This window comes from Convolutriloba macropyga, chromosome 7 (genome assembly GCF_964194025.1).
Source record: "Convolutriloba macropyga chromosome 7, txConMacr16.3, whole genome shotgun sequence".
NCBI lineage: Eukaryota > Metazoa > Xenacoelomorpha > Acoela > Convolutidae > Convolutriloba > Convolutriloba macropyga.
Genome location: NC_134474.1, coordinates 23,097,264 through 23,121,377, shown reverse-complemented (window position 1 = coordinate 23,121,377; position 24,114 = coordinate 23,097,264). Strand labels below are relative to the sequence as shown.

Sequence of the window (24,114 nt, the reverse complement as noted above, 5' to 3'; positions counted from 1 at the left end):
TGAAAGGAGGGCTAGCCGATAAGAGAAACGCTGAAGAAATTTAGCCGACAGCTTGATACTGATGGTATATGGTCGTAAAAGTTGATTGCATAAAATACCACATATTCGCCCAACCAGTTCAACCGAGGTGCTGTCGGCGGACTGTTGATTAAACTTTCATTTTTTGGGTTATCGGCCAAAGCCCCTGTCGGTCAATTCAGCGACTACCATTTCAATCGCATTCTCAATAGCGCACGCGCTATTTAAGGGTAATAGTTCTCCCAATTTTAATTTGACAATAATCACTTTGACCCACTATTCGCTTTCTTGGAGCAGCATAAAAGGAGTGTTTCTTCACTTCATTTGTATCACATCAGTTCAAGCCACCAGCAGCATATATTCAATGTCGGAAGACAACAACAAAATAGCTCTTTCTTACGGCGATTGTGGCGCTCTTGGCAAAAACAGTTATCAAAAAACTTAAATCCGGAAACTATTACGGAAACTATTGGTCATCGCTAATTTGCGCTCAAATTTGTCGGGTTGATTATTAGTTGCATATAGGTTGTTTCGCATAGGTTGCGTGACTGACGAAGTTGCTGAGAACATCTGGCATTAATCGAGAACCGCGTATACCTAAGCCCCGGAGACCTACAGTTAGAGACATAGCCAAAATCTAAATTTACTTAAAGAGAGTCAACAGTGCTTGAAACACGTACTTGGCAAGTTTTAGAACGCCGGCAGCTTTTAAATCTTGAACTGTATACACGCTTTAGAAGTGAATTTAGCGTAGGAAAGCCATTTAAAATTAGCTGCGATTTAAACCGCAATGCATTGCGTACAATAAGCGATTACGACAAAACCCCGTGTGTTTTTTCAATTGCAGTAATGTAACCTACAACTGGTTTAAGAGCAGAGCAGCATCCTTCCGATGTGTTTTCAGAACTAGAATTTCTTCATTTAGCCCAAGTCGATTCCGAACATATATTATTTGTATGGCATTAAGGCACCATTATTAACGAATGGTGAAAAAGCATGTTTTAGAGGCCTCTGAGGAACATGTTTTAGTAGCTCTTGAAAAGCATGTCTTAGAATTTTCAGCAACAGGGCTCAGAAGACAGATTGCGACAGCTCAATATCTGAAAAAAAGTTGATCTCTTAAATGTTCAATATTCGAAAAGGTGCAATCTGAAAAAGAAGTAACTGACAGAGTTGCAAAAAAACTCATCCATCAACAAAACGGACAAAAATTTTGTGCGCCGAAAAAATCAGGGAAGCAGAAAAAATAAAAAATAAGAGTGCAGATGTAAAAAGTTATAATTAAAATTGGATGCAAAAAGATGCAAAACGATTACCCAAAATGCGCGAATTTTCCCTTTTCCCTCTTTATTAATAGCTGCTATAGCGATAGCTATGCCAAGCTGTTTATGGTTTTTTCTTAATTTTTCATCTTGTCCTTAAAATTTTTGTTGCGACCTTGAGGTTTTACTCACTTTAAATCATCTTTTTGTCCAACCATTCACACAACAAAAGTTAATGACCTAAAGCGTGCGTGCCGTCATTTTTTAATCTTGTTGGAGCCAGATTTTTGTTCACTCGCTTGATTAAGTTTTTGGTCATGAGTGACTTACATCACGCTCAAAACTTGCATTCACCGTCAAATCGGTTTTCGCTAAATTTGTTTCAAGGAAGTGCTTGGTAGTAATTGAAGGGCGCATAGAAGAAACAGGGCGAAGTTTGTACGTTTTTGTAAAAACTTGGTATCTCTGCGATTGGTTAGAAATTTAAACTTACCTTCTTTATTCAGTATTTTGAGACTGCAAGTCTACAAAGATTTGACAACTACTTTTTCTCTAGTTGTTCTCTTAATTATGTGTTCTTATGTAATTTTTTTTTTCAAATTTCTTTTTGCTTCGTTCTTTTTTTTCTGCTCATTATATTCTGATACCCCAAATTTTCGGGTTTATTCTCTACCTCTCTCTCTCCGTCTCTCCGTCTCTCTCTCTCTCTCTCTCTCTCTCTCTCTCTCTCTCTCTCTCTGTGAACGTGTGTGTGTTTGTGTGTGTGTGTGTCGTTCTCTTGCATTCCATCTTTCCTTTTCTCTTAGTTGCTTTCTTATCGTTCTCTTTTTTGTCAACTGTTTTCTTTCTCTCTTCTTTCTCCCTCTTTTCATTTGTTTTTTATTTGAATTAATTTTTGGTCTCTCTTTGTCTATCTTCCCCTATTCTCTGTTTTTACAAATTTCTTTTTTCTTTTTTTGTACGGTTTATTGTGTTTGGTCACTTACTTGAGCTACCTTCTTTTGATTTTTTCCCCACAATCTCATTCGTTTTTTTTCTTATTTCAACCTATTTTTTAACTGCTTTCAATCAAAAGTTGTATTAGCTGTATAAGTCCTGCTGTTGGTTTGTCTGACCAGTTTTCGACATTTTTTGTGTGTTCTACAGAATTAGATCTTCTGGTCTTCTTCTATCGTTTCTTTTTGTTCCTTCTTTTGTTTCTCTCTCTCTCTCTCTCTCTCTCTCTCTCGCTCTTTTTCTCATTCTCTCTAGAACTCTATTTCTCTCTCTCTCTTTCTTTGCTTCTCTCTCTTCTCTTCACTCGTCATAATTAATTTCTCAGTCCCAATCTTTTAATGACTCCGAAATACATTTGTTCTCTTCTTCTTTTTCTTCTCTCCATTCCCTTTTACTCTTGATAAATTTTTGCTGTGTCTTTTGCCTTTATTTTTTAATCTTTTCTTCTTTTGTATTATCTTTCTTGCAAATATCTCTTTCTTTTTCTAAGAATCTCATTATTTCAACTTGTATTTCTCTTTGCTTGCTCCCTTTTTGTTTTCGTCTCACTTTTTCTCTCTCTGTGTTTCTAATCTTCTTACTATCTCTCTCTCTCTCTCTCTCTCTCTCTCTCTCTCTCTCTCTCTCTCTCTCTCTCTCCCTCTCTTGCTGTATTCTACTTGTCTGGCCGGGTACCGTCTTTTTTCCCGGTTTTTTCTCTACACCATGTTTTGCTCCTTTAAAAATAACAGCCAAAATGGCACGCTATTGTCGCCTTTTTTTAAATTTTTGATTATGTTGCCTCGACTTTTTTTCACGCACATGTTTTCATGTTCACTTAAAGTTTGTTTTCTGAATTCATTTTTCCGTTAATTAGTTTCTACTATGAGCAAAACGTCATTTTTTTCTTAGTGAACCAATTTTAGTTCCCATGATATTCAATTGTTCACACGTGATATAAATCACTCTCAAAAATACTTTCCTTACTGTTAAAATACCCTTTGTTAAATTCATTGGAAGGGGGAAATTTCTTTTGAGCTTAGGTCACTCTATTTGAGAGTTTTTTGGAGGCAGGCAGCTCACAGAATAGTAACATCATTTTTTAAAATAGAATAATCTCTTCAATCAGAAAGAAGTTTTTTAACCTCTTTGGCTTTTTTTCTCATTTATTTTTATTACGAAAATGAAACGTTTGGATTTATCACAACTTCTTAAAGACCTGCCTATTAATTTAGATTTCTGCAATCATTTTCATTTATAAAAGCAACACAAAGCATTTCTTTTCTAAGTGAGAGCCGCGGTGATGGCAAATCTTTTTGAGGGAAAATTTTTTCTTGTGTAAGAGCTGATTAATTTTTTTCTCCTCTCTAATTTTTCTCTACTTCTGTTCCTTTCTAAATCTTTCAGCTCTGTATTTGGTTTTTTCATCTCTACCATCATCCTGTAAACTTACATTTTTAATTTCTTACTCACTTCAATCTTTGCTCGCCTGCTAAAATTGTCTCCTTTTTTTATTTCTAACTATCTATTCTCTCGTTTTCTCTCTTTCTCTTTCCCTCTGTCTCTCATTCTCAGTTCTCTTTCTCCCCCCCCCCCCTCTTTCTCTCTGTGCGTGGATGTGTGTGTGTGTGTGTGTGTGTGTGTCTGTGTTCGAAAGTGGGATTATCTCTATCGGTGGCCACCTCTCTCCGTCTATTTCCTTTGATCATCATTTTTCATAGTTTATTCCTATCTCTTTTTTGCAATTTTTTACGTCTCTTGGTTGCAATCTTTTTCAGACCTGCTCATTTTTCTCACTCTCCCTCTCTCTACGTTTCTCGTTTTTTCCTCTTTCGTTGTTTCTTTGTCTCGCTGTCTTTTTATTTCTGTCTGCATCTGCGATTAAAAATGTTGCCCCTCCGCTTCATCCCGCTCTCTATGGTTTCTTGGTTTTAACTTTTGTATTTGCAACTACTTAGTTCTTTTTTTGCTTTCTGTCCTCATTTGTACTCTTTATCCATCAGATTTCAATAACATTGTTAGAAGACAAGCACAATCTCCACTTCGATATTGAAATTTGCAAAATTTTTTTGAGATCTTTTTTTCCGAATTTCAAGTCATGGATTTTCGTTTCTTAAATGATTTTTGCTGCGTACGTTTTTCTGGAAGATGGACTTGAATGGTTTTGCTTACGATCGAAAATTTTCTCCTAATTGGTTGAGGTCAAAATTTTTACGCAAAATGCTTGACAAAATGGAACTTTGGAAATGTTTGCTTGATTTTGTTTTCTCTGTTTTCCAGTGATCTAAATTGTGTTTTGTTTCCAGTTTTTATGCTTTCGAAACAGTTTTCAATTGAAAAAGATGTTTTAATTGGACAAAATTTGGTCTTTTTAAGTTATAAATGCTTTATGAGTGGTTTGGATACTGATAGCAGAACACACAATTAAATTCTATTTATATTTGCAGATTCGGCAGTTGTGCTCAAAGATTCTAATTATTGCGCTCAGTTAGGAACGTATAAACATATAATGTTATCGGTTAATGCATTGTGGAAATCAACATTGAAATGGGCGCATAAGTTTTTGAAAATTTCTACGATCGGTTTTATGGGCCTGTTAGTTTTGATAATTTACGTACCACTTATGGAACACCAACAGAAGTGTGCCCCTAAAATTTGTTGATCTCGTTTAGTTCTTGTTAAATGACAAAATTTTGATAGTTTTAGCATCTTTTATTTCCCTTGAGGGGAAGCAAGATATAAACAAAGAGTTGTTTTGAGTAATAAGCTCGAATTTAATAAACCAATTTTATTTTAAATTTCCTTCAATCAGAGAATTTCAGCTTATTTTACATTATAAAACGATTCAACACAAAATGAGTATTTTTGCGCGCAATTTTTTGCGAGCAATGTTTTAACAAGTTTTTAGAACCATTAATATCTGGAAAATTTTTTTTATTGGCATAGAAAAATAGTTGCGAGTTAAAGAATCTTACCATACAGCCGGTGAAAAGACTCAATTGATTCTCTTAATGACACGTAAAACTCGTTGAGTTCTTGTGCTTGTTCATAATGCGTATAAAAGTCATCAAGTCCAAAATCACGTCTTCACGTTTGATTGGTTCATCTTTGAAAACTGATTGCTGGAGAATATGATACGGTGCTCGTCTATGCAGCATTATAAGGCCAGTCTTTGTTGAAAATTTTCATTCATAAATTATCATGAATTTGACTGGAGTGGTCTGCAAGGAGCTGCTGTGTTTTAAAAAAATCAACACTATTCATTTCTGCAGTCTTTGCATTCCTTTGTCTCCAATTGTGCTCTGCTTCTCGAAAACACTCCTGAAAAGTGGGCTTAAGGACAACTAAAAATGCGATTTTTTTCAAAGTTTTAGAAAAAACTGATGAAAAACGTAACATTGTGGCTTTATTGTTTATTATTCTTTGACTAACTGCAGAGAAAGTCCATCATTTTTGTCTTCAATTCAACTCAGGTGAATTAGCAACAATAAGTTTGAATTTTTTTTATTGATTTGCGTTTCAAATTTCTCAACCCGAAGGGTGGTCTTCAGCAGCTCACAGGTGCCGTTTCGTCTCTTGGCGGAACCTCAGGAATGCTTGGTTATGGAATGGCGAAAGCGGCCGTTCACCAACTGACAAAATTTCTAGCGGAACCTGGATCCGGACTTCCAGAAGGTGTCACAGTCTTTGCAATTCTACCGGTTACTTTGGACACCCCAATGAACCGCAAGTTCATGCCAGATGCAGACTTCAGCTCCTGGACCAAATTAGAGTTCGTCGTTGGAAAAATTCTAGAGTGGAAAGGGAAAAATTTCACTAATAGGCCGCAGAACGGAGCGTTAGTGAATTTGTGACAAAAAACGACGAGACTGAGCTAATAATTGAATGAAGGTGATATTTAAATTGCCAAAAATTGATAGAATATTACGTGTTGTTCTTTTTAAAATGAAGAGAAATTTTTGGAAACTTGAGTGCATTTCGGCTATGCTGTATCCCCCAATGCTGTAACAATCAACTCTTTTGCGTATGACGTTGAAAAGAGTCGCCTTTCAAAAGTATGTTAGTATACATATAAGGACATTGCTTGCTCAAAAATGTTAAAAAATTTTGGATCGTTTCCGTTTGTGCCCCCCCCCCAGCGTAGTGGGTGCATATTATTTGCACCAATGAAGCACATGGGGGGATATTAAATGGGGGGAGCATAAAGTGATATTTAATGGGGGAGCATAAAGTACTGGGGGGGAGGCACAAACGGAAAATATCCAAATTTTTGAACACTATTCTTTCAGTTGATAATAATTTTGAATGACAGGAGAAGTGCGTATCATTTAGACATTCATATATATATATATATTTATATATATATATATAAATATGTATATATATACATATATATATATATATATATATATATATATATATATATATATATATAGATAGATAAAATTAAAAGGAGCTACAATACATCAATTTTGTTTTTCAATTGGAACTAAATACAGTCTCTTACCATATCCAAAGCCTAAGCGATATAAGCATCTATAATAACAAGTTCACTTAAACTGCCCGTTGAAATTGACGAAATGTAATGTTAGCTTATGTTTCTCTGATTGCTATTTCTTAATGGATCTTTTCAAAAATTGACTCCCTTGTGGTACCTCGGAGAGAAAGCCCCCCTTTTAAATTATACTCAATAATAGGTTAACGTAATACTCAAGATTTCCGAATAGACTGCGGTTCAGATAATTTCAATTTTGCTCAACAAATTGCTCGCAAAGTTTTTATTCAAAAATTTCCTCCACTTTTGCAAAAAGTGAGGTGATAGTAGTGGGGAAAAAGGGCTAAGCCAAAAACTCAACCCTAACGGGTATTCACTTTTGGCTGGGTAAATGCCCCTTTTCCGCACTACTACATATGCACATTGAAAAAACAATCACAGTTCTTTGAGTAGAGCTTTTTTAACCCACAACCACGCTAATGTTACACCCACGCAAATTCCACATACTTCGCATTCCTTTTCTACTCAAATTATGTGCTTTGTTATGTGGAAATTGCGCCCATGCTAGTTACTTGAAATTTTCTCGAAAAATTTATTGTATTATACTTTTTTATTATTAATAAGGCTAATAAAAGCAGAAAATAAGGCTAATAAAAGGGTTTATGATAATGATAATGATAATGGTAATTTAATGATAATTATAATGATAATGATAATGATAATGATAATGATAATGATAATGATAATGATAATGATAATGATAATGATAATGATAATGATAATGATAATGATAATGATAATGATAATGATAATGATAATGATAATGATAGGACTTTTATTATTATTAATGATAGGACTTATAATGATATTAATGATATGACATAAAATAATATTTAATGATAAAGCCGATACTATTAATAAAGAAAAGACTTACAATTATATTTAATGATAGGGCCTATTTTTTTATTAATGATATTTGGGTTTATAAATAATATTAATGATAAAGGTCTATAATATTATTAATGATAGGGTCTATAATATTATTAATTATAGGGTTTATATTAATATTAATGATAGCGGGGTTTATGAATAATATCAATGATAAAGGTCTACAATATTATTAATGATAGGGCGTATAATATTATTAATGATAGTGGGGTTTATAATAATATTAATGATAAAATTCTATAATATTTTTAAAGATAGGGTCTATAATATTATTAATTATAGGGTTTATCACAATATTAAATCTCTATAATATTAATAAAGATATGGCTTATAATACTTTTTAATGATAGGGGGTTTATGAATAACATTAATGATAGTGGGCTTATAAAAAATATTAACGATAAATGTCTAGAATATTATAAATGATAGGGTCTATAATATTACTAATTATATGTTTTTTAATAATATTAATGATAGTGGGGTTTATAAATAATATTAATCATAAAGGTCTATAAAATTAATAATGATAATATTAATTATTAATTATTAATTATTATATAATATATAGGGTTTATAATAATAATTAATGATAAGTCTATAATATTTTTAATGATATGGCTAATAATAATAATTGATGATAGTGGGGTTTATAAATAAAATTAATGATAGTAGGGTTTATAAATATTATTAATGATAGGGTCTATTATATTATTAATGATAGTGGGGTATATAAATAATATTAATGATAAAGGTCTATAATATAATTAAAGATAGGGCCTATAATATTGTTAATGATAGGACTTATAACAATATTAATGATAGGACTTATAATAATATTTAATGATAAAGTCTATAATATTAATTAAGATAAGACTTACAATAATATTTAATGATAGGGCCTATAATATTAATAATGATAGTGGGGTTTATAAATGACATTAATGATAAAGGTCTATAATATTAATAATGATAGGGTCTATAATATTATTAATTATAGGGTTTATAATAATATTAATGATAAAGTCTATCATATTATTAATGATAGGGCCTATAATATTATTAATGATAGTGGGGTGTATAAATAATATTAATGATATAGGTCTATAATATAATTAAAGATAGGGCCTATAATATTGTTAATGATAGGACTTATAACAATATTAATGATAGGAATTATAATATTATTTAAATATAAAGTCTATAATATTAATAAAGATAAGACTTACGATAATATTTAATGATAGGGCCTATAATATTAGTAATGATAGTGGGATTTATAAATAAAATTAATTATAAAGGTCTATAAAATTATTAATTATAGGGTCTATAATAATATTAAAGATAGTGGGCTTTATAAATATTATTAATGATAGGTTCTATAATTTTATTAATGATAGTGGGGTTTATAAATAATGTTAATGGTAAAGATCTATAATATAATTAAAGATGGGGCCTATAATATTGTTAATGATAGGAGTTATAACAATATTAATGATAGGACTTAAAAAAAAATTTAATGTAAAGTCTATAATATTGACGTTGAAAAGAGTCGCCTTTCAAAAGTATGTTAGTATACATATAAGGACATTGCTTGCTCAAAAATGTTAAAAACTTTTGGATCGTTTCCGTTTGTGCCCCCCCAGCGTAGTGGGTGCATATTATTTGCACCACTGAAGCACGTGGGAGGATATTAAATGGGGGGAGCATAAAGTGATGTTTAATGGGGGGACCAAAAAGTACTGGGGGGGGGGGGGGCACAAACGGAAAAGATCCAAATTTTTCAACAATATTCTTTCAGTTGATAATAATTTTGAATGACAGGAGAAGTGCGTATCATTTAGACATTCATATATATATATATATATATATATATATATATATATATATAATATGTATATATATATATATATATATATATATATATATATATAAAATTAAAAGGAGCTACAATACATCAATTTTGTTTTTCAATTGGAACTAAATACAGTCTCTTACCATATCCAAAGCGTAAGCGATATCAGCATCTATAATAACAAGTTCACTTAAACTGCCCGTTGAAATTGACGAAATGTAATGTTAGCTAATGTTTCTCTGATTGCTATTTCTTAATGGATCTTTTCAAAAATTGACTCCCTTGTGGTACCTCGGAGAGAAAGCCCCCTTTTAAATTATACTCAATAATAGGTTAACGTAATACTCAAGATTTCCGAATAAACTGCGGTTCAGATAATTTCAATTTTGCTCAACAAATTGCTCGCAAAGTTTTTATTCAAAAATTTCCTCCACTTTTGCAAAAAGTGAGGTGATAGTAGTGGGGAAAAAGGGCTATCCAAGCGAAAAACTCAACCCTAACGGGTATTCATTTTTGGCTGGATAAATGCCCCTTTTCCGCACTACTACATATACACATTAAAAAAAAACAATCACAGTTCTTTGAGTAGAGCTTTTTTAACCCACAACCCCGCTAATGTTACACACACGCAAATTCCACATACTTCGCATTCCTTTTCTACTCAAATTATGTGCTTTGTTATGTGGAATTTGCGCCCAGGCTAGTTACTTAAATTTTTCTCTAAAAATTTATTATATTATATATTTTAGTATTAATAAGGCTAATAAAAGCAAAAAATAAGGCTAATATAAGGGTTTATGAAAATGATAATGATAACGGTAATTTAATGATAATTATAATGATAATGATAATGATAATGATAATGATAATGATAATGATAATGATAATGATAATGATAATGATAATGATAATGATAATGATAATGATAATGATAATGATAATGATAATGATAATGATAATGATAATGATAATGATAATGATAATGATAATGATAATGATAATGATAATGATAATGATAATGATAATGATAATGATAATGATAATGATAATGATAATGATAATGATAATGATAATGATAATGATAGGACTTATATTATTATTAATGATAGGACTTACAATGATATTAATGATATGACATGAAATAATATTTAATGATAAAGCCTATATTATTAATAAAGATTAGACTTACCATAATATTTAATGATAGGGCCCATAATATTATTAATGATAGTTGGGTTTATAAATAATATTAATGATAAAGGTCTATAATATTATTAATGATAGGGTCTATAAAATTGTTAATTACAGGGTTTATAATAATATTCATGATAGTGGGTTTTATAAATAATTTTAATGATAAAGGTCTGTAATATTATTAATGATAGGGCCTATAAAATTATTAAGGATAGTGGGGTTTATAAATAGTATTATTGACAAAGGTCTATAATATTATTAATGATAGGGTCTATAATATTATTAATTATAGGGTTTATGACAATATTAATGTTAAGTTCTATAATAATATAAAAGATATGGCCTAAAATAATGTTTAATGATAGTGGGTTTTATAAATAAAATTAATGAAAGTGGGGTTTATAATTATTAATAATGATGGGGTCTATATTTTTATTAATGATAGTGGGTTTATGAATAATATTAACGATAAAGGTCTAGAATATTTTTAATGATAGGGTCTATAATATTACTAATAATATGGTTCTTAATAACATTAATGATAGTGGGGTTTATAAATAATATTAATGAAAGTGGGGTTTATAAATATTAATAATGATAGGGTCTATATTTTTATTAATGATAGTGGGTTTATAAATAATATTAACGATAAAGGTCTATAATATTATTAACGATAGGGTCTATAAAATTATTAATTATAGGGTTTATGACAATATTAATGTTAAGTTCTATAATATTATTAAAGATAGGGCCTAAAATAATATTTAATGATAGTGGGTTTTATAAATAAAATTAATGAAAGTGGGGTTTATAAATATTAATAATGATAGGGTCTATATTTTTATTAATGATAGTGGGTTTATAAATAATATTAACGATAAAGGTCTATAATATTATTAACGATAGGGTCTATAAAATTATTAATTATAGGGTTCATAATAATAATTATTGATAAGTCTATAATACTATTAAGGTATGGCTTTTAATAATATTTGATGATAGTGGGGTTTATAAATATTATTAATGATAGGGTCTATAATATTTTTATTATTAGTGGGGTATATAAAGAATATTAATGATAAAGGTCTATAATATAATTAATGATAGGGCCTATAATATTGTTAATGATAGGACTTATTACAATATTAATGATAGGACTGATAATAATATTTAATGATAAAGTCTATAATATTAATTAAGATAAGACAAACAATAATATTTAATGATAGGGCCTATAATATTATTAATGATAGTGGGGTTTATAAATAACATTAATGATAAAGGTCTATAATATTATTAATGATAGGGTCTATAATATTATTAATTATAGGGTTTATAATAATATTAATGATAGTGGGTTTACAAGTAATATTAATGATAAAGAATTATAATATTATTAATGATAGGGCCTATAATATTATTAATGATAGTGGGGTTTATAAAAATATTAATGATAAAGGTCTATAATATTATTAATGATAGGGTCTATAATATTATTAATTATAGGGTTTATAATAATATTAATGATAAAGTCTATCATATTATTAAAGATATGGCTTATAATAAAATTTAATGATGGTGGGTTTATAAATAATATTAATGATAGTGGGGTTTATAAAAATATTAATGATAAAGGTCTATAATATTATTAACGATAGGGTCTATAAAAATATTAATTATAGGGTTCATAATAATAATTATTGATAAGTCTATAATACTATTAAGGTATGGCTTTTAATAATATTTGATGATAGTGGGGTTTATAAATATTATTAATGATAGGGTCTATAATATTTTTATTATTAGTGGGGTATATAAAGAATATTAATGATAAAGGTCTATAATATAATTAATGATAGGGCCTATAATATTGTTAATGATAGGACTTATTACAATATTAATGATAGGACTGATAATAATATTTAATGATAAAGTCTATAATATTAATTAAGATAAGACAAACAATAATATTTAATGATAGGGCCTATAATATTATTAATGATAGTGGGGTTTATAAATAACATTAATGATAAAGGTCTATAATATTATTAATGATAGGGTCTATAATATTATTAATTATAGGGTTTATAATAATATTAATGATAGTGGGTTTACAAGTAATATTAATGATAAAGAATTATAATATTATTAATGATAGGGCCTATAATATTATTAATGATAGTGGGGTTTATAAAAATATTAATGATAAAGGTCTATAATATTATTAATGATAGGGTCTATAATATTTTTATTATTAGTGGGGTATATAAAGAATATTAACGGTAAAGGTCTATAATATAATTAATGATAGGGCCTATAATATTGTTAATGATAGGACTTATTACAATATTAATGATAGGACTGATAATAATATTTAATGATAAAGTCTATAATATTAATTAAGATAAGACAAACAATAATATTTAATGATAGGGCCTATAATATTATTAATGATAGTTGGGTTTATAAATAACATTAATGATAAAGGTCTATAATATTAATAATGATAGGGTCTATAATATTATTAATTATAGGGTTTATAATAATATTAATGATAGTGGGTTTTATAAATAATATTAATGATAAAGAATTATAATATTATTAATGATAGGGCCTATAATATTATTAATGATTGTGGGGTTTATAAAAATATTAATGATAAAGGTCTATAATATTATTAAAGATATGGCTTATAAAAAAATTTAATGATGGTGGGTTTATAAATAATATTAATGATAGTGGGGTTTATAAATAATATTATCGATAAAGGTCTATAATATTATTAATGATAGGATCTATAATTTTACTAATTATATGGTTCTAAATAATATTAATGATAGTGGGGTTTATAGATAATAATAATGATAAAGATCTTTAATATTATTAATGATAGGGCCTATAATATTATTAATGATAGTGGGATTTGTAAATAATATTAGTGACAAAGGTCTATAATATTATTAATGATAGGGCCTATAATATTATTAATTACAGGGTTTATAATAATATTAATGTTAAGTTCTACAATATTATTTAAGATATGGCCTATAATAAAATTTAATGATAGTGGGTTTTATAAATAAAAATAATGATAGTGGGTTTTATAAGTATTATTAATGATAGGGTCTATAATATTACTAATGATAGTGGGGTTTATAAATAATATTAATGCTAAAGGTCTATGATATAATTAAAGACTTAAAATAATATTTAATGATAGGGCCTATAATATTATTAATGTTACTGGGGTTTATTAATAATATTAATGACAAAGGTCTATAATATTATTATTGATAGGGTCTAAAATATTATTAATTATAGGGTTTATAATAATATTAATGATAAGGTCTATCATATTATTAAAGATTTGGCTTATAATAAAATTTAATGATAGTGGGTTTAAAATTAATATTACTGATATTGGGGTTTATAATTATTATTAATGATAGGGCCTATCATGTTATTAATGATAGTGGGGTTTATAAATAATGTAAATGAAAAAGGTCTATAATATTATTAATGATAGGGCCTATAATATCTTTGATGATAGTGGGGTTTATAAATAATATTAATGATAATGGTCTATAATATTACTAATGATAGGGTCTATAATATTATTAATTATAGTGTTCATAATAATATTAATGATAAGGACTATAATATTATTAAAGATATGGCCTATAATAATATTTGATGATAGTGGGTTTTATAAAAAAAATTAACCATAGTGGGGTTTACAAATATTATTAATGATAGGGTCTATAATATTATTAATGATAGTGGGGTTCATAAATAATATTAATGATAATGTTCTATAATATAATTGAAGATAGGGCCTATAATATTGTTAATGGTAGGACTTATAACAATATTAATGATAGGACTTACAATAAAATTTAATGATAGGGCCTATAATATTATGAATGATAGAGGGGTAAAAATTTAAAAAAAATTATAAATTATACACTAAATTATAAATAATATTAATGATAAAGTTCTATAATATTATTAATTATAGGGCCTATAATGTTATTAATGATAGTGGGGATTATAACTTAAATTTATGATAAAGGTTTATAATATTATTAATTATAGGGTTTATAATAATATTAATGATAAGGTCTATAATTTTTTTAAAGATATGGCTTATAATAATATTTAATGATAGTGGGGTTTACAAACAATTTTAATGACAGTGGGGTTTATAAATATTATTATTGATAGGGCCTATAATATTATTAATGATTTTGGGGTTTATAAATAATATTAATGAGTCTATAAAATTATTAATGATAGGGTCTATAATAATATTAATGATAATGGGGTTTATAAATATTATTAATGATAGGTTCTATAATATTATTAATGATAGTGGGGTTTATAAATAATATTAATGATAAAGGTCTATAATATAATTAAAGATGGAGCCTATAATATTGTTAATGATAGGACTTATAACAATATTAATGATAGGACTTAAAATAAATTTTAATGTAAAGTCTATAATATTAATAAAGATAAGACTTACAATAAAATTTAATGATAGGGCCTATAATATTATTAATCATAGTGGGGTAAACTTTATAAAAAAATTATAAATAGTACACTAAATTATAAATAATATTAATGATAAAGGTCTATAATATTGTTAGTCATAGGGCCTATAATATTATTAATGATAGTGGGGTTTATAATTAAAATTAATGATAAAGGTCTATAATATTATTAATTGTAGGGTTTATAATAATATTATTGATAAGGTCTCTAATATTTTTAAAGATATGGCTTATAATAATATTTAATGATAGTGGGGTTTACAAATAATATTAATGACAGTGGGGTTTATAAATATTATTATTGATAGGGCCTATAATATTATTAATGATAGTTGGGTTTATAAATAATTTTATTGATAAAGGTCTATAATATTATTAATGATAGGGTCTATAATTTTATTAATTATAGGGTTTATAATAATAATGAAGATAAGGTCTATAATTTTATTAAAGATATGGCTTATAATAATATTTAATGATAGTGGGGTTTATAAATACTGTTAATGATAGGGTTTATAATAGTTGTAATGATAGTGGGGTTTATAAATAATATTAATGATAAAGATCTATGATATAATTAAAGATAGGGCCTATAATATTGTTAATGATAGGACTTATAACAATATTAATGATAGGACTTATAATAATAATAATTAATGATAAAGTCTATAATATCAATAAAGATAAGACTTACGATAAAATTTAATGATAGGGCCTATAATATTATTAATGATAGTGGGGTTTATAAATAATTTTAATGATAAAGGTCTATAAAATTATTAAATATAGGGTCTATAAAAATATTAATGGTAGTGTGGTTTATAAATATTATTAAGGATAGGTTCTATAATATTATTAATGATAGTGGGGTTTATAAATAATATTAATGACAAAGGTCTATAATATAATTAAAGATGGGGCCTATAATATTGTTAATGATAGGACTTACAACAATATTAATCATATGACTTATAAAAATAATTAATTATAAACTCTATAATATTAATAAAGATAAGACTTACGAAAATATTTAATGATAGGGCCTATAATTTTATTAATGATAGTGGGGTTTATAATTAATATTAATGATAAAGGTCTATAATATTATTAATTATAGGGTCTATAAAAATATTAATGATAGTGGGGTTTAAAAATCATTTTAATGATAAAGGTATATAATGTTATTATTGATAAGGCCAATAATATTATTAATGATAGTCGGGGTTATAAATAATATTTGTGATAAAGGTCTATAATATTATTAATGATAGGGTCTATAAAATTATTAATTATAGGGTTTATAATAATATTAATGATACGGTCTATAATATTATTAAAGATATGGCTTATAATAATATTTAATGATAGTGGGGCTTATAAATAATATTAATGATAGTGGGGTTTATGAATATCATTAATGATAGGTCTATAATATTATTAATGATAGTGGGGTTTAGAAATAATATTAATGATAAAAGTCCATAATATAATGAAAGATATGGTCTATAATATTGTTAACGATAGGACTTATAACAATATTAATTATAGGACTTATAATAGTATTAAAGATAGGGCCTATAATATTATTAATGATAGGGTTTTTAAAAATATTTAAGATAGGTTTTATAATATAATTAAAGTTAGAAGCCTATAATATTATTAATGATAGGACTTATGATATTATTTAAGATAGAGTATTTAATAATAATAATGATAGGAATTATAATAATATTGATAGGACTTATAATATTTAGTAATCTAATCTTCTAATAATTTATCTACACCTATAACTTTTGCTTATAATTAACAAATCAATATATAATATTTATAATACTCTGGTTCATCAGACCTATGAGTCTCTGACCATTCTAGGGTAACAGGGCTTACAGCCCCTTCGCCATATTTTGGATGAGACTTAATAAATTCACCAACAGATTTTATTTCATCTGTGAAGCAGGCTTTATCTTTAGCTGAATAAACAACTCTGGGTAAATCTATTTCTTTATGATACTTTTTATATGACCCTTTAACCCACTAAAACTATATATAGAAGAACAATAATCACACCTTATCTTTGTTGACTTACATTCTTTACATATTGCCTTCTTTTTTTTATCAAAACATGTTATTTCTCTTATAACTCTACACCTATTTCAAATTTTATTTGTTATATCAATTCTGTTAATATTATTATTAAAAGTAGAAGTAGGACTATAATTAGAATTGGGCATTACCCATGCAAGTGGGTCAAGGCCTGAAGCCCTTTCATCATTAGAATTAGAAATAGAAATAGGATTAGAAATAAGATTACAATTAGAATTAGAATTGGGCTCTGCCAATGTTTCACTTTTAGAATTAGAAATAAAATTAGAATTAGAATCTTTGCCCATGTGCCACTATCAGAATTAAAAATAGAATTAGAATTAGAAATAGAAATAGAATTAGAATTAGAATTAGAATTAGAATTAGAATTAGAATTAGAATTAGAATTAGAATTAGAACTAGATTTAGATTTAGAATTAGAATTAGAATTAGAATTAGATTTAGAATTAGAATTAGAATTAGAATTAGAATTAGAATTAGAATTGGAATTAGAATTAGAATTAGAAATAGAATTAGAATTAGAATTAGAATTAGAATTAGAATTAGAATTAGAATTAGAATTAGAATTAGAATTAGAATTAGAATTAGAATTAGAATTAGAATTAGAACTAGAATTAGAATTAGAATTAGAATTAGAATTAGAAAGGGGCTTTGCACATGTTTCACTATTAGAGCTATAGTTAGAATTAGAATTAGAATTAGAATGGGGCTTTGCCCATGTTTCACTATTAGAGCTAGAGCTAAAGTTAAATCTAGATATAGAGCCGGAGGTAGAACGTTTTGAAGCAACCCCTGTTATCTCTATATAAGACGCATCCATACAAATACCACTTAATAAGTCATCTCCAAATATACACACATCAACTTTATCCTTATGTTTTACTTTATAATGAAACGGTAAATTCAAAGGGGATCCAGTTATAAAATTGCACTCTAAAAATTTTATAGTCATTATTTGTAATGGGCTAAAATTTCAAATATAGATATATATATATATATATATATATATATATATATATATATATATATATTATATAAATAAATATTTATATATATTATATATATATATATATATATATATATATATAATTAATCATAAACTTTTATATCTAGTTAAACTTATGGATATCTAATCAGGCTTTAATTATGATAGATTTATAGTTCTAATTATTTATAACTACTCAAACTTATGAATATCTAATCAAACTTTAAATTATAATAATTTTATGGTTCTAATTATTTTTATAAGGAAACATAAACTCTTATAACTAATCAAATTTATGTATATCTAATCAAACTCTAAATATAATATATTTATAGTTCTAATTATTTCTAACTAGTTAAACTTTTTGGATAAACTTTTGGATAAACTCTTATAACTAGTTGAACTTTAAGTTATAATATATTTATAACTAGTTAAGTTTTTGAATAAATTCAATTAAACTTCTAGCATGATCTTTAGAGCAGATAAAGTTAGAGCAGATAAAGTTAGGTGCGAACTTAGATAAAGTTTCCACACCTAACTTAATACGAGTATTATATTTATATCTTTTATCTATAATCTGATCATTACTCAATTCAACTTTATCCCCAACAAAACTTATTATTTTATCTCTAGCATTTTGATTATTTTTATATAGTTCACTTAAATCATCTCTTCCCTTTTTGTTTAAAGCTTCAGTCTCTTCATCCATATACCTTCTTGTATAGCCCAGTACTTATATATGGATGAGGTCCCATAATGTCTTTCCCCATTATGAAGGGGTCTCTGGCCCTGGTCTCCCAGCATGGACTCTGTCCCATAAGCAAAGCTTGGCAATGTATTTGTTCTATTTATCAAATGACCTGCTCGTGTTATCACTTGTGCTGCCGCCCTTACTGTTGGATCAGGTTTTAAAATATTATATATTGATAAAAGTAAACTTATAGCCATTGCTGCATATCCTGTATAATTTATAGAATTAGCTCTAACTGTTTCTTTAGTTAGAACATCATTCTGAATCTTAATACCTCTCGAAGTTAAAAGTTTATTAAAATAAAACTGATGGTTATCTGTATTAATAGTATTTCTACCTGCAGCACTATTCAATAGTGGTTTAATATAAGCTATAAGTTTATTTATCTGATCATTTTCTAATTTATCTTTTAAACTAGAGGCTTTAAGGTCTAGGAAACCAATTCTTGAGTCATATATCATTGTTTTATTTCTATCGATAATAATCAAAGTATCCTCTTTAACAATATATTTAATCATTTCATAACGAATTTCAGGAGCTATTCCCTCTGTACAATTATAATAACTATTATTTAACTCAATAATTATACCTTGGAAGTCATAATCACATTTTTATGTATCATTAAAATTTCTAAATAGATCTGTCCCATTATAAGTTGAAATAAAAATAGTATCACAACCCATTCTTGGTGTTTTAACTATCTGAGCAGGTTTATGTCCCATTACAATAATTTGAATATCATCATGTCTTCCCTCTGCAAAATAATCGGCTAAATCATTTCTAATTTCATTGCACATATCATGAAGAAAAATTACACAGTTTTCAACATTATCTATATTTTTTGATGTGATCTCTTTTATATCAAACATAATTAAATCACTACAATGTTTGCCAGTTTCTGGATTGATCCAATCTCTTTCATCTTTACATACTCTGATTATACGCTTTCGACCATTTGGTTTTGATACAACTTTAATTATTGTCTAACAAAATAGGTCTTCCCTGTACCAGTACCACCATAAACAATAGTATGTAATGGCGACTTTTCAAATTCAAATCTATCTAGACTTCTATTCATTAATCCACCAAAACTTTCTTCTAGTTTTGAATATTTGCTTGGCATGTCATTATATATTTTATAACAAACCACTGCTATTAACACAAGTATAGCAATTGTAAGACCCAAACCCATTTTTATATATGAAATACAGACTTATAATTAGACTTAGACTTAGACTTAGACTTAGACTTAGATTTTTAATTAGACTTATACTTAGACTTATAATGAGACTTATAATTAGAGTTATAATTAGACTTAGTCTTATAATCAGACTTATAATTAGACTTAGACTTATAATTAAACTTATAGTTAGACTGAGACTTAGACTTATAGTTAGACTTATAACTAGACTTAAAATTAGACCTATATTTTGACTTATAATTAGAGTTATAAATAGATATATAATAACACTTAGACTTAAAGTTGTTTCTATAGTTCTAATTAGACTTATATTTAAATGAATATTTATCATATAAAAAAATGCTTATACTAACTTTTGTGGAATTAAATAATGAATTTGATATTGATAATAAAGCTTTGGGTAATATCAGAATAGAATATATAGGTAAAGATATCACTCTAACTCCAATAGAAATAAAATTGAGGGATCAGCAACCTGATAGCATCGAGGAGTCCCTCTTAATATAGTATAATAACTTAATAATATAATTGTAAATCTACATCCAACTGATGGTACACATTGGGTTTTAGTTAAAACAAGAGAAGGCGGTTCTGTGTATTACTTTGATAGTTTTGGTGCTGAGACTCCATCATTATTTTTAGAAGAATATGTTGATCTAGGCTCTAATGAGAGAATACAAGACTATGACGAATCTTAATGTGGGGATTATTGTTTATACATGATCTACCTTATTGATAAAGGATTTAGAATAAATAGTGCTCTGAATATTCTAGTTAATCAAGTTAAATGTCCTGGGGGATATAAAAAGTGTTTGTGTTCTGGTTGTAAACAAAAAGATGAAGCTAAAGTTAATGACAATGTCAATGACAATGTTAATGTCAATGACAATAACAATGTCAATTACAATGTCAATGACAATGTCAATGCAAACGATGTAAATGATGATTTTAATGATAATGACAATGTTAACGTTAATGACAAGGATAATGATAATGATAATGTTAATAATAATGATAATGTTAATGTCAATGATCATGTTTATGACGATGATAATGATAATGTCAATGTCAATGTCAATGACAATGTTATTTATAATGATAAACAGAGAACCATCTCATTAGATGATGATGATAGTGATGATAGTGATGATGATATAATATTAAGTAGAGCCAAACAAAGAAATAAACTCGGTCTACAAGTAAATGTGGGAGGTTAATCAGTGTTGAAGAAAAGTCAGAGGGTAGCCACCCTTCACCAAAGACTTCAGGCCCTATCAGTGAAAGGGTGAAGACCCTTACACCAACAAGCCCTAGAGCCCCCTCTCCAGCCAATAGTAAATCAATTTCTTTCATTGATGTTAATGGGAGTCTACAGTCATGGCTAGATGATTATAATATAGCTGTTGCCGCTGCATTCCCAGAAAGCTTCAGATGTGTAATATCTCTTCCTAGTGAATGTGGAAAGAAAATTCTTATTGAAGAATCTAGTTATGCGTAGTATACAATTTGATATACTATACATCTTTCGCCCTACTGGTAATCAATATGATGATTTAAGTTATGGAAAAGCCAAAGCATGGTCTAAGACCAATATCAGCAAAGCTGGTCCCCAGATAGTTTTTATTAGAGATATAAAAAAATTACCCTAACCCGAAGAACTACCAGAAGATATAGAGAAAAAAACTCATTAGATTTGATGATGTTGAACCTAGAGAATCAACTATTAGAAAATAGTTCTGTAGAGGTAGGCATAATAATTGTAAAATGATTATCAAAAAACTTTATCAAAATCTATTCTCATGAGATAGACAAAGTGTTAGAGAGAATTGTAATATATTTGTTTTATTTGAACAAACAGGCAGTGTACTTAATAGATTTTATAATGACTTCTTTAAAGAAACTGCAATTGTTTATAAAGTTTTTGATACCATAAAAACTAGGGTTTGGGAGGAACGCCATAACTCTCGTCATTGATTTATCTATAAATATAAATATTATTGATAGGATAGTTTTTTAGTTAAATAATATTTATGTGTAAGTATGAGTGTAAGTGTAAGTGTAAGAGTAAGTGTATGACTAAGACTAAGTATAATGGTAAGTGTAAGTCTATGAGTAAGTATTAGTATAAGTGTACGAGTGAGTGTAAGTATAAGTCCAAGTATAAGTCTAAATATAGGTCTAATTCTAAGTATAAGCCTAAGTATAAGTCTAAGTCTAAATGAAATGCAAAGTAAAACACAACACATCACCATTGAAAACCATTGGCCTTCTAAGCTCATCTTTAATATGAAATTCAATATAATCTGTTCTATCCTTTGTTATATTTTGATAAAAGATATTAGTTGGTATAATATATATCAAGTAACCCGGTGGTTCTGTTTGAGTAAAAGTCTATAGTATGTCTGTGTTATTTATATCATCTTTAACTAGAGATTATAATTGATGATTTTGAACCTAGAGAACCAATTATTAGAAAATACTTCTGTAGAGGGAGGCATAATAATTGTAATATGATATATATTAATCAAAATCTATTCTCATCATTTAGACAAAGTGTTAGAGAGAATTGTAATATATTTGTTTCATTTGAACAAACAGGCAATGTACTTAAGAGATTATATAATGACTAATTTAAAGAAGCTGAAATTGTTTATAAAGATTTTGATACTATAAAAGCTAAAGTATGGGAAGAACGCTATAACTATCTCGTCCTTGATTTATCTATAAACAAAAATATTATTCACAAACTAAGAATTAATTGGTATAGGAGAGTTTTTTTTGTTAAATAATACTTATGTGTAAGTAAAAGTGTAAGTGGAAGTGCAAAGTAAGTGTATGACTAAAACTAAGTATAAGTGTAAGTGTAATTCTATGAGTAAGTATTAGTATAAGTGTACGAGTAAGTGTAAGTATTAGTCTAAGTATAAGTCTAAATATAGGTCTAAGTCTAAGTATAAGCCTAAGTATAAGTCTAAGTCTAAATCAAATGCAAAGTAAAACTCAACACATCACCCTTGAAACCAATTGGCCTTCCACGCTCATCTTTAATATCAAATTCAATATATTCTATTCTATTCTTTGCTACATTTTGATATCAGATATTAGTTGGTATAATATTTATCAGGTAACCCGGTGGTTCTGTTAGAGTAAAAGTATATAGTATGTCTGTGTTTCTACATCAAAAACTAACTGCACCTTGTTTTATTTCCATTATACATTTCATTGTATTCTTATCAGGTTCTTTCATAACATTGCCATTAGTTTCTTCATTTGTTAATTCTGCTAATTCGATTAATTCATATGCGCCTGGTGCAACGGCTAAAACTTCGCAATCATATAAAAATTGATTCTTCCTTCTATTCACATTAAAAACTGAGTTATAAACCGATAATCTAATTAAACCTAACTTTGGTGTATTGAATATAGGTTGACTAAAGGTAAACTTTTCTGTTGGCTTGATCATTCTAAAGTTAAGTGTGTGTTGTTCTTTAGCTGTAGTTAGAGCTTCATGTATCTTTTGTAGTTCAAATAAGATTAAATTGTCAGTCAATTTTTTTCAAATAGTATTAATTATATGTATAGTTATATTTATAAAAATCTGTGAACGAACTTTGCTCGTGGTTTACCAAGCAGGTTCCCTGAAAGTTAAATTTTTTTAGTTACAGTTTTGGTTATAATTCTACTTATAGTTATAGTTATACTTAAATTCTTTCTTTATAAAAATGGACATTATTTTTTATCATTCTCAATACAGATGAGAATCATTTAACTCGA

General features: G+C 27.4%; 1 protein-coding gene across 1 annotated transcript in view; it reads right to left on the bottom strand.

Annotated features, from left to right (window-relative positions):
* Positions 1-5,880: 5,880 nt before the first annotated feature.
* LOC142342984 (uncharacterized) overlaps positions 5,881-24,114 on the bottom strand; it is a 102,129-nt gene continuing 83,895 nt past the window's right edge. Inside the window, exon 6 of the mRNA XM_075394667.1 lies at positions 5,881-6,012. Within this exon, the coding sequence (XP_075250782.1) occupies positions 5,881-6,012 (132 nt within the window). The remainder of the gene's footprint in view (positions 6,013-24,114) is intronic.